The 11575-nt window shown below is 43.8% G+C and overlaps 1 protein-coding gene across 1 annotated transcript; it reads right to left on the minus strand.

Annotated features, from left to right (window-relative positions):
* Positions 1 to 749: 749 nt before the first annotated feature.
* LOC103705168 (protein YABBY 4) lies at positions 750 to 3446 on the minus strand. Its single transcript, XM_008788791.4, has 7 exons — positions 3163 to 3446; positions 2765 to 2923; positions 2455 to 2608; positions 1776 to 1824; positions 1520 to 1595; positions 1318 to 1392; positions 750 to 1158 (listed from the first exon to the last, which is right to left on the minus strand). The coding sequence occupies exons 1-7, from the start codon at positions 3262 to 3264 to the stop codon at positions 1084 to 1086; spliced, it is 690 nt and encodes a 229-aa protein (XP_008787013.1). The 5' UTR covers positions 3265 to 3446; the 3' UTR covers positions 750 to 1083.
* Positions 3447 to 11575: the final 8129 nt, after the last annotated feature.

Consider the following 11575-nt stretch of genomic DNA (forward strand, 5'->3'; position numbering starts at 1 on the left):
AATAATAATAATAATAATAAAGAAGTACTATTTTAGGTGAAGAAAGTACGACTAATTCTTATTAGATTTAGTTATCATTCTAGACAAGAATACAATGACTCCCCTATGCGGCTGTTAAGACCCTATCACCAACATATTAGCTAAGGAGAAGAAAGACTCTGGATCACTGGACAAAATCAATGAGAAACTTAACAATTGAAAACATAACCAACCTGGAAGCAGGGCTCCCTAGTTCATGAAATTTTACCGTAAAATGACAGCAAGAAGGTGGAAGGTATATTTGCCTCAAAATTGTTTTATCACTTTCCCCCCTTAAACCATGGAGACCGTAAAATATTTCTAGTTGTGAGAGCGAACTTCCCCAACGTTAACTTGGTATCGAGGTGCTTCATTTATCTGCTCATATTGCCATTTGGTTTCTATCTTTTATTAGTTATTGTCATTATTTTGTAGTGCTTTGTTCATCGTTCTCCATTTAGTTATTTTTCCCCATTACATATGTCTACATCGATGACATTCATAGAGAACAAGAAGGCGGGATTGAGAGACAACTAAGCTCTAAAGGTGAGTGCAACAATGTCTATCATCTATAACCTTGATATCTTAACATTAATAACGTTGTCCTTAGAAGGAACCTTGTCATATCTATATATTAGAAGAGAATAACATAGCGAACAAAAGGCTTAAAAATCTTTAAAAAAGGAGTAAAGCTCTGAGCAAAAAGAGAAGGATGCAGAAGAGGAGAGATAAAAGAGAGTAAATGGCAACAGTAGACTAATAAGTAGTTTTAAAGAGATGTTTGTCCATAACAACACATTTGGAATATAAGGCAGCATACCGACCTTTCCCACAGGCGTTCTCAACCTTTTTCACAGCACACAGCCCCCCTTTTACTCGACATTGAAGCCAAGAAGAGAGTAAAAACGAAAGAAAGAGAAACCCTAGAAATAAAGGCTGTTAACAGTTCCTTTCCACATAATAAAGCTAGGAAAGAAAGAGGAAACCCTAACAGTAGTGGCAGCAGCAGAAGCAGCACAAGCCCAACGAAACCCTAGAACCAACCACAGCCAGAGTCCTTGCCGCCTAGAACGGAGTGACGCCCATGTTCGCTGCCGCGGCGGCGTAGAAACCGTCCTTGAGGAGAACGTCCTCTCCCTCCTATATATAAAAGAAAGAGAATTAATCAATCAAAACCCTGAAAGGGGAAACCCGTGAAGGAGAGGAACAGTCCACAGAGGAGGTGATCAGAGAATATGCTTAATAAACTACTTTAGTTTTTAAGTATATAAAAACAAGTTAGTTTTTTCTTTGCATTACCTGCTGGCGGACGCTGCTCTTCTTCAGGCCCTGATCGGGCATCAGGCCGAAATGGATGTGGGGGAAGTGGGCCCACTAAAAATAGGAAGCAAAAACGTTATTACGTTAATAAATGGAAACCCTAAAAGACGGAGGAAGGTGGCTCGCAAAGAAGCCTAGCAGTAGCGAAGTAGAGCAGTAGTGAGGGGAAGTAGTCTTATACGTTCTTAGCAGCGGCGCTGAAGGCCTCTCTGTGGGTGATGTCCGGATTCCCAGCCTTGATGCGTTGGATTTCGTCCCTATGATGACCAGAAAAAAAAAACGGGAAATTAAAAAAAACCATGCTTCTTAGCATCAATTACTGAGAGAGAGAGAGAGAGAGAGAGAGAGAGAGAGAGAGAGAGAGAGAGAGAAGAGCTAGCTGCTTCTCTTCTTGATTCTTTTGGTGTTACCAAATCAAAGTTTGGACTTCTACTTACTTGATAAATCGGTTGTATGCCGAGGGAACTCTCTGCCTCTTCTCTGGAGCTGCACTCACAACACCAAAGCAATCAAAGACGCTAGTTAATCTGTTGTTTAACCTTTTATTTTCTAGAAAAAGACTAGCTAGAAGACGAATAGAAGGGAGGTAGTCAGTAGATCCTGAACTGTTCTTTGAGTTCTTTGTTAAATTAAGTAATTGCATAGTACTTTGGATATGATAACATGGGGTTTGATTTCCGAACAGACAAAGGGGAAGAGAGGATGGAAGAGCTACTATAGCTACAGGATGCCACGAGGAAGAAGATAGGTGCATGCTTGGAGTAAATCCAGCTAATGGTTTTCTTATAGAACAGCACAGAAGGCAACTATCAATGTGTAGATGGAGACTTTTCAGGCAGGCTTTTTTTACTTGCTCTTTTATTCCACATTTTATCTTTCTCAATCATTTTCTTGATTAGGTTGGTAGTAGATGGTGACAATCAAGTAGAAAGAATTTCATTGAAAGGACTTTGGTGCAATTGTTTATATTATTTTAACTGCACTACCGTCAAAAAAATTTTGTTTCAAGGAAAAAACGAATATTTGATAACAATAGTGTAGAACTATGCAAGGAAGAGATCACTAAGGAATCGAAGAGGGAGAAAAGAAAGAAGAAGGCAAGAAGAGTCTTCTCACGTCTGTTGACAACTGGAGTCTGAGGGAGCTCTTCTTCGGTCCCCTTGACAGGCGCCATCGCGTTGTGGTTGTGGTTATGATTGCCATTGCTGCTGTTGTTGTGGAGGATGGGCTGATCCATCAGCAAGCTTGGTGGTGGGCACGTTATCTCATCCTGACCGTTAAGACCACAAATAAAAGAACAATAAACGCAGGAAATAACAAAAAAAAAAGTGATAACATGCACCAAGTTAGAAGAAACTTATAAAGAAGAAGCTAGTGAAATATAGGAAGAGAAGAAAAGGAGCTCCAAGAGCTTAAAATGGGCTACCAAGATGTTGTGGTGGGAGGGAGCCAGGAAGGGGTGGCCAAGGCCAAGCTGGTTGGCGGCAGGGAGAAGCAGCCCCCGCATGTTGACGGAGAGGAGGTTGGTGCAGTGGCCGCACCTCACCGTCACCGTCTTGAACAAACTGCTACAGGGAACACTCACCTGCCACTCCACAGAGTAAGAAAGCAAATAGAGGAGAAAAACCAAGCAACACCAAATTGGGTAAGTCGAATGAGCTGGCATGAGAAATGACCGAATGAGAAACAGAAAAAAAAAAAAAAAAAACGAAGAGCAGGAAATGAACAGTGGATTAGGTCTCTAAAGGGAAAGAGTAGAGAGAGGGAGGGAGGGAGTAGAGGGACAAGAAGAAGAGGGGGAAGGGAGAGAATAATGGTATATACCGCGAGGACGGTGTCACAAAAGTTGCAGTGGACGTAGCAGAGCTGCTCGGAGGGGGGTGAGGAGAGGTGGTCCAAAGAAAAGGCGGCTGAGGAGGATGACATGCTGCTCCCTCTCTTCTGCTGCTGCGCTGCTCCTGATTTGATTGACCAACCGAAGGAGATCCCTGGGGAAGGGAATTTCTTTCTTTTCTCCTCCTCCCGCTGATGTGATGATCTGATTTGATGCCTTGATTTGATGCTTTGATTGACCGCTGATTCAATAACCTCGGATCTGTTGTTTGAATTTGATAATTGGTGGGGTGGGGAGAAGGAAAGAGAAAGAGGAGGAGAATGAACGGAAAGATGGTGGAAAGAAAGAGAAGAAAGGAGGAAAGAAAGAGAGGTAGCAAGAAAGAAGTCTTGGTTGGATGGGTAGATGGCTCAGAGCGAGGGTGAGAAAGATAAAGATATAGGCCAGGCCAAGCCACACCCCCACTCCCCCCAACTCTCTCTCTCTCCCCCCTCTTCTGTGACACACAAGACAGCTACCACCGCTGTTTCCGAGATGAAAATAAAAAGAAAATAAAAGCAATCAGAATGAATGAGTGATGGGGAATTGTCTGTTGAAGTTACTGTTGGCGCTGGTGCATGAACGAATGTATAGTGATCATGTTACGTATAATGTCTCATAGACGATACGATATTGTATAATAATAGGAGCTATGATGAGCCAGGGAAGCTAACATACGCCGGGGGTTCTGGCTTTCAGGTGATACAATAATAAAGATAAGTTGGGGGGGGGGGGGGGGGGGGGGGGGACCTTTGATGCGAACTTTATGTAAAAACGATACATGCTCGCATTTTAGATAGCATGGGTTTATCTAAAATTAAGGTATTGGGAGTCCAAAGGACGCCAATGATCACCAGGGTGGTGGTGAATCCCGTTTGAGGAGTCCATGGATTGGAATGGATGGATGACCATCTGATCAACTTCCTTTTCCTCAAACGCATCTTTGAGGTGTGGAAATCTTGGTGTGTCGCGGGTTGCACCGGAATGGACGGTGAAAGTGACCCCTCCCCTCGTGTGTCCTCCGTGAAACTCCTATAGTAAGTTCCCCCAAGAGATGGAAAGAGAAGACGCGAAGACTTAAGACTCGTGTGTGGTGGTCGGCATTCCCAATGAGAGAGAGAAAGAGAGAGAGAGAGAGAGAGAGAGAGAGAGGGCAGGGGCGGCAGAGGTGGGGGAGAGGAGCGAGAAAGGGACGTTTGCATGGGCCGCTTAGCTTTCCCTCACTCACCCGTTGTTTTCGTAGTAATGAGCGAGAAAGAAAGAAGTAAGAAAAAAACAGCAAGAAAGAGAGTAGGAAGAAGGTTGATGCCTTTCTCGTTTCCCGGATCCCCTCTTCTGCCTCCCGGGCAATAGCCCAGAATAGCTGCAGTGCAGTAGTAGTAGTGCAGAGAGGGGCATAGCCCCGCTTAGCCTCCGCCTCCGTTTCCGCCTCCTAAGGGTGCTGTCTTTGCCTCAAAAGTTCAAATAGAAGCATACACATAGTGAAAATTAAAAAGAAAAGAGAAAAGAATTGCTTCCACTTTTTATGATTTGACCGCACATGACCCCTTCTCGCTCAGTAACAAAAGAGCAGCAGCAGCAGCAGCAGCAGAGGACAGAGATCCTCCACTCTCTCTCTCACTCACTCTCCTTCTCTCTTCAAATCCCCCCTCTCTCTCTCTCTCTCCCTCTCATCTTTACCACCTTTGTCCTTTGCTAAAATTCCCTTGTTTTTCTTTGCTTCTTTTCTTTTTATTATTTTCGTCGCTCATTTTGAGTAATTTTTGTTGTCTTAACTAGTCTGGTTCCGGTTCTTTAAATTTTTCATTCTCCTCCACACATTTCTAGGCTTTTCTATCCGACCAAACTCTTACTAACTTCTGAGCCCAAAACCGAGCGACCACCCGCATGCGAACCAAGCATTCCTCCCTCCTTTCCTAACTTGTGCTTCTACTTTTTCACTGCGCCCGGACCGACCCCCCTTTCTCCATTTACACTAAAGCCTGCACTGCACCCACACCACACACACTCATGCTTCCTTGCTTTAGCTTTAGCTCTTGTATTATTTTGGCCTGCCTTGGGGTGACCAGTCCTTGGTATACAGTACCCCCCCACCCGTTAAATTCCAAATATGACCCCCAGGACCAGCCCATACCCCCATCTCCGTCCTCATCCTGGAGCCAGCTGCCGCCACGTCATCATTCCCCCCCCCCCCCCCCCCCCCCCCCCCTTGGAGCCATTGTATCGCCATGGTTCATGCTCTTATTATTGGGCCATGATGCTTCATACGTGTCGGCCTCTCAACTGGCCGCGGAAATGGTTGATGCCGAAGTAGAGCCAGCAGGGAGGGGGAGGGCCCTTTAAATGATCCGGTCCGGTCTGGGTGGTGGTGGCAGCGGCTCTCATTCAATGGCTGGGCATCACGAGTAACTCGTGATACGAGAATTTGGCAAAATTTGTCTTCGCTCGCCACTTACTTTTACCCTCCCCTCTGACTGCCACGTTGTCACCTACTATAGGGGGCTTTCCGCCATCTTCGTACTTCTACTGTTACCTCCGCCGTCTCCTCCCCCGCCCCTCCCCTCCAAGCGTTACGTGAGGACACGGATCTACAATGATCATGTCGGCGTGGACGAACTAAGGGAGGAGATGATGAGAGAAAAAAATAACGAAAAGCAAAGCGATGGGTGAGAAGTTAATGCACTCTGTCCGTGTTGTTGGCTGTTTGGTGTCAACCCCTGACCACCATCACCCTTGTCTCTCCATCCTCCATTCACTCATCTCCCCATCTCTCCATCCATCCATGCGCCTATATCTACGTCTCTCTCTCTCTCTCTCTCTCTCGTACTCATGAAACATCTATATCTACATCTTTATATGATAATCTATACCCAACCACCAATTCCATTTCTACCCCTCTCATCTCTCTCCCTCCTCTGCCATGCAACAACAGTACAGAGTTCAGAAGACCGAGTGAGGCCACAAATTCTACGCATCCACTTCGAGGTAATATTTGGACGTGCCCTGAACGTTGCAAGACAGAAACGTGGCATCCATAAATATATCTTAAGATATATTAAAGGGAGTGATATCCTCTAAAGTCAACTCAAATCGTCTCTCTAACCGACGCATGAGAGAGAGAGAGAGAGAGAGAGAGACAGAGACAGAGAGGAAAGCTAGCTTAATTGACCGAGTCATTGCCGGGTCAAACCGAGCGAGCAGTCCGTCTACGAGGGGCGCAGTGAAGGAGGGGCCACGGTGAGAGGTGGCTTGTACTGACGCCGGGTGGCTCCGATCGGGGGCCATTAAGATCCGCTTGGGGGTCCATGTTTGTGATGGTGCTCTCACAATGTAGCCCAGCGACCCTCAGATACAAAGCGGCCGGGTAGTCGGTGTACCTCCTCGTACGGCTCTCTGGGTACGGTTTAGTCTTTTGGTTCGGCATCTAGACCGGCCCGTGCTCGCGTGGTTTGAACCTTAAAAGCTTGCTTTCCCACCTTTCCTTGAACACAAACCTTTTTCCCCTCGTCTATTGGTGCATGGTAAGAGCCACGGTTACCTTTTGTTACGCTTCACTAAATGTGCTAAGCCCAATTTGAAGTACGTTGCTAGGCTCCATGCTCCGCTGCCTAGGATTTAGGCCGCTGTTGTGGCCGAAAAATAACAATAACAGGCCGGGGATAGGCACATGCGTTGCACCAGTCTACATCCTAAAAGTACTATAATTACTTGATACGTCGACTTGTTCAGTACAAAAGTTAGCAGTGTTATATATTTTGGTTAAATTTAGGAGTAAAGGACAAACATGGATGGTGTGGGATGATTCAGACGGTGGCCACATCAATCATCATGCAATGAAATGAGCAAGAGAATTTTTTTTTTTTTTTTTTTTCACTTTCGTCATCTTCACCGTGCAAAATGTAGGCTTTTTTGGTTTGGGATTGCCCAGAATTAACTCCACTGTAAAGAAGTGCGACCATGGGAAGAATCTAGCGTTCCTACCTTACCTCCTTCACAGACAGCTTGCTTGCAGCCTAATAAGGCCAACTATAGAAAAACATAGCCTGCGTATCTTATTCTAATGGACATGTCGTTTTTGGTTATGGAGGCTCGTGATTTTTAGCTCCTACCGATGACTTGTATTGTCGCAAGAAGATTAATTTCTGCTTGGCAGAGATTAGTATCCGGTTTCGAGAATTATTTGTTTATCTGGTATTTCGTTAAACTGATGGATCCTTGAAGAGTTTCAGACAGTTGATCAATTTTGAGCACATCCATACATAGGATGCTGTCTTGGGCTAAACCATAGACTGCATGTATATGCAAACTTCATGTATGCATACTGCTAAACCTAGACCGTTAGCATTCTGCTGTGACATTAAACATAGTCATGTCAACGCGCCAACTGATCATATATACTTGTGTATTGGAGAACAAATGCATGTATTCTTGAGATAAATGATGATGTATAGATAAATGAGCCGCTTCTTTCAGTTATCCTAAATACACATGCAATGTACGTACTGGGCACTAAACTGAATTGTTGCGAAGTCTCTCTCTCTCTCTCTCTCTCTCTCTCTCTGCCGGTTGGTAGAATTTAAATGATCAACAAATTCTTGACAGATGCTTCCCTTTTCTATTTCTTTTTTAACTTGTCCAACTTTGACCATGAACCATTTTTGTCGATATTGGATTATTCAGCTGGTTAGATCCCTCTCGACCTGTGAGAGATCAAGGGTTTGCATCCTATTGGTGGTGTTCCCACCGTATTCCTCCAAAAAAAAAAAAGGATTTTGGTTGCATTAATCTAAGTTGGGTTAGTGACAATGATACGGCTAATGGTGATAGAATTTGATATACATGCATGGTCATGAGTATGATAAAAAAAAATAATGTTGGTCAAATCATTGACTAGATAATTGATAGAAAATCAATTTTGATGGTGTTATTTGATGACTGACTAATGCTAGAATAATCGCTTATTAGGGATTATCTATGTACAATTGATACTTGCTAGGTTCTCTCTTTTTGCTTATTCTTTAGAGTTTACCAAACTTTACAGAGCATGAGAACGTCATAGTTTGAGGGAATTGGCAAGAAATTTGGCTGCAAGGAGATGGCAGAGAAATAATGTGATGATTGAAGGTATTTAGGGCCTTAAAACTGTATACATCTTCTTTTCAAACCAAACATAGATGACCTAGTTGACTGCTACTTCACTAGCTAGACAGCTCTCTCAAACCATTTCTCTTGTATGACTTTGAATAAATAGTCTTGTGAAATGAATCAACGGTTGCCCGCATCTTCTCTCAAAACAAAACGTAGACGAACTGAGTTGACTGCTGGTACACTGCAAAGCTCTCTCAAACCATTCTTTTTGGATCACTTTCAATATTAATCCAAACTCATATATGAAAACTTCCATTGCAGCAATACTTAGCCTTTATCTAATCTGACAAAGTTAATGATTATGGGGTATAACACGAAGATATGGCAAGTCCACACATCCGGTGAAATTGAGTGGTGAACAGCAGTCACTACAGTAAAAATAGGTTTTTCCAACCCTTTATTGCCGACGCGAGAGAGAAGCGTCGGCAATTTTGTCACTATGCCAATATTTGCCGACGCTTGTGGGTACGTAGCATTTAAAAATATTATAATTAGACGACGCTAATAAGGGTTATAAGCATCGTCGAAGGCCAAAATCCCCCCCCCCCCTTCCAAAAACCCGCGAGCGGCCAAAATATCCCCCCAATACCCGCGGACGGACTTTTTTTTTTCTTTTGATACAAATCCCTAACCCCGTCTTCATCCCAACCCCCAGCAAAACCACTTTTTTCGTTCCCCCAGCCGCCTTCGTCCTCTTGGGCTCCATCGACGTGAGGGATTTCCTCTCGGTCCAGGACCTCGACGAGTCCTCCCCTCTCTCCGCTCCCGACCTTTGTCTCTACAAGCCCCCTCCCTCCCCGGCCGACACCGACGACGACGATGCCGTGGACGCGCGGGGCAAGGTCTTCTCCAGGATGGGGCTGGCCGAGTCCGCCGTGCCGCCCGCCCTCCAACGGCTCGAGCAGTTCCGTCCTCATGTGCCTCTTCGAGGGCGACCGCGGTGATCTCCGCATCATCCTCACCAAGCGCTCCTCCGACCTCTCCACCCACTTCGGTTCGTTCCATCTCCAACTAATGTCTCCCTTCCTTTCTCTGATCCAAAGGGATTGTCGAGATTCGGGCTTTTGCTTTAATTCATTGCTGGGTATTATTAATTAGGTGAAGTGTCGTTGCCGGGGGGGAAGGCGGAGGAGAGCGACGCGGACGATAGCGAGACGGCCATGAGGGAGGCCAAAGAAGAGATAGGGCTGGATCCATCCCTCGTTACAGTCGTCACCGTTCTTGAACCCTTCTTGTCTAAGGTATTACAGCTCCAATTCGGATCTCTGTTATTTCCAGATGAAATCCAATAAATTATTTTTACCTACGTTGATCGACTCGTACTGTCTAATGAAATTGAGAATATTTAAGTCTCGCCGTTTTTCGGGGAGTAAGATTTTGAGTGTTGCCATTTGATGTCAAACCTAATGGTCAGTGGAGAGCAAGAACCGGTGCAATGATCCCTAACCCATTGACTGCCAGGTCGAAATTTCTCCAAGTCACAGTGATCCCTAACCCCTTCTTTCATTCTCTTTTTCTTAATTTTTTTTCTTGATGGATACATGGGTTTTTTTTTCCCAAAAAAATAGAAAACAAAAGCTCCCGTTGAAGTGTCATTTGTTGTAAAATAAAAGGTAAAGAGATTGGAGACAAGAAAATAAATAAGACACAGAAATTATAGAAAATTAGTTCTTCATGAACTAATAGTATTTTCCATTTCTTTCTAATGCCTTTCTTTCTCTTTTTACTTGTGTACATTTCATCCTCCTCAAGGTACCCTTTTATAGGCCTAGGGTTATAATGAGGAGATATAATAGTCATAATCACAAGACAATTAAAGGACAAGAGAAGGTGAAAAGGTGGATGAATGTAGACATCCCCAAGGGATAAGGGGCACATCTAGAAGTTACAAAAGATGGAAAACCCAAGAGGTGGGGAAACTCAAGAGGTGAAGGTTAAGTGGTCATCCACCCAAATACGGTAGATTCATAACATCATTAAATTTGTAACTGAGCTTTTTATTTTTTTTTAAAAAATAACTATAATGATGCTTTAAAGCGTCGTTATAATAACTATTGCCGATGCTTTAAAGCATCGGCAAAAATTCCGTTATTTCCGATGCTTTCCAAAAGCGTCGGTAAAAAAAATCCACTCTGACATAGGCGACGCTTTTAAAAGCATTGGCGTTGAAATTACCCACGCTTATAAGCGTCGGTATACACTTTAACAAGCGTCGGAAAATATGTATTTTGTTGTAGTGGGTGTTTTATTTGGGATTGCCATATAATCAGACACAGGTGCATGAAAATAAATGTTCAGTAGAGATAGTGCTTACCCAGATCTTCTTGTTCAGAATTTGTTCATTATTTAGGTCCATATATTTAGGACTTGTCTTTAGAATGGATCTCTACCTACTTGACATGATGGCATTCTAGTGTTTTTGACATGAATGTTATTCTTAAGGATGATAACTTTTTACCCGAGCCACGAGGTCTTGAAAAGCCATTCTTACAGTGTCAAACTATACCAGGACAAGCTTGGCCCACAAAGAGTCAAACACTCAACCAAGTGTCATTTTCTCTACCAGCTGGATGCTGTACATTTGAAACTCAATCTTTACTATTGCAGCGCGGACTTTTTTCAAGCCGTTTCCACAGGTTCTATTTACTTTGTTGCTCCATTCTAGTGCAAACTGTCTTGATTGGTGCATGGGACATAGCCATTATTTGGGTTCTCATCCTTGAAGTAATCACGTGCGACGTACGTGCTGATAACTCGTCAATGTGGATGGCCTAGTAGCTATCACTATGCAAATGGATCGACTCCAACAAGACATTCTATCAAGAGCTGCAAATGGATCGAGTCCGACAAAACATTCTAGCAAAAGGTGCAAATGGATCGAATCCGACAAGACATTCTAGCAAGAGGTACCAATGGATCGAGTTGAACAGACCATTAGTGACACCAAGCCGATCCGATTTGTTGTTTGGATTCCAATGTTGGAGCCAAACCCAACCTAATAGAAGATCGGATTGGGTTGGATTGGATCCACAGTTAAACTTTTTAACCCAAGGGATCAATTAGATTAGTCGGGTGCATGTATAATTCGATCCCAACCTAAAAAATTTTGGTCAAGTGCAGCTTGGGATCGGGTTCAGATCACAAATATGGAGTTTTAAAGTCAAAGAGTTGAATTTGGACAAAAGAAAATTCTAACTTCATCATAAAACATGAATA

Source organism: Phoenix dactylifera, chromosome 2 (genome assembly GCF_009389715.1).
Source record: "Phoenix dactylifera cultivar Barhee BC4 chromosome 2, palm_55x_up_171113_PBpolish2nd_filt_p, whole genome shotgun sequence".
NCBI classification, from domain to species: domain Eukaryota; kingdom Viridiplantae; phylum Streptophyta; class Magnoliopsida; order Arecales; family Arecaceae; genus Phoenix; species Phoenix dactylifera.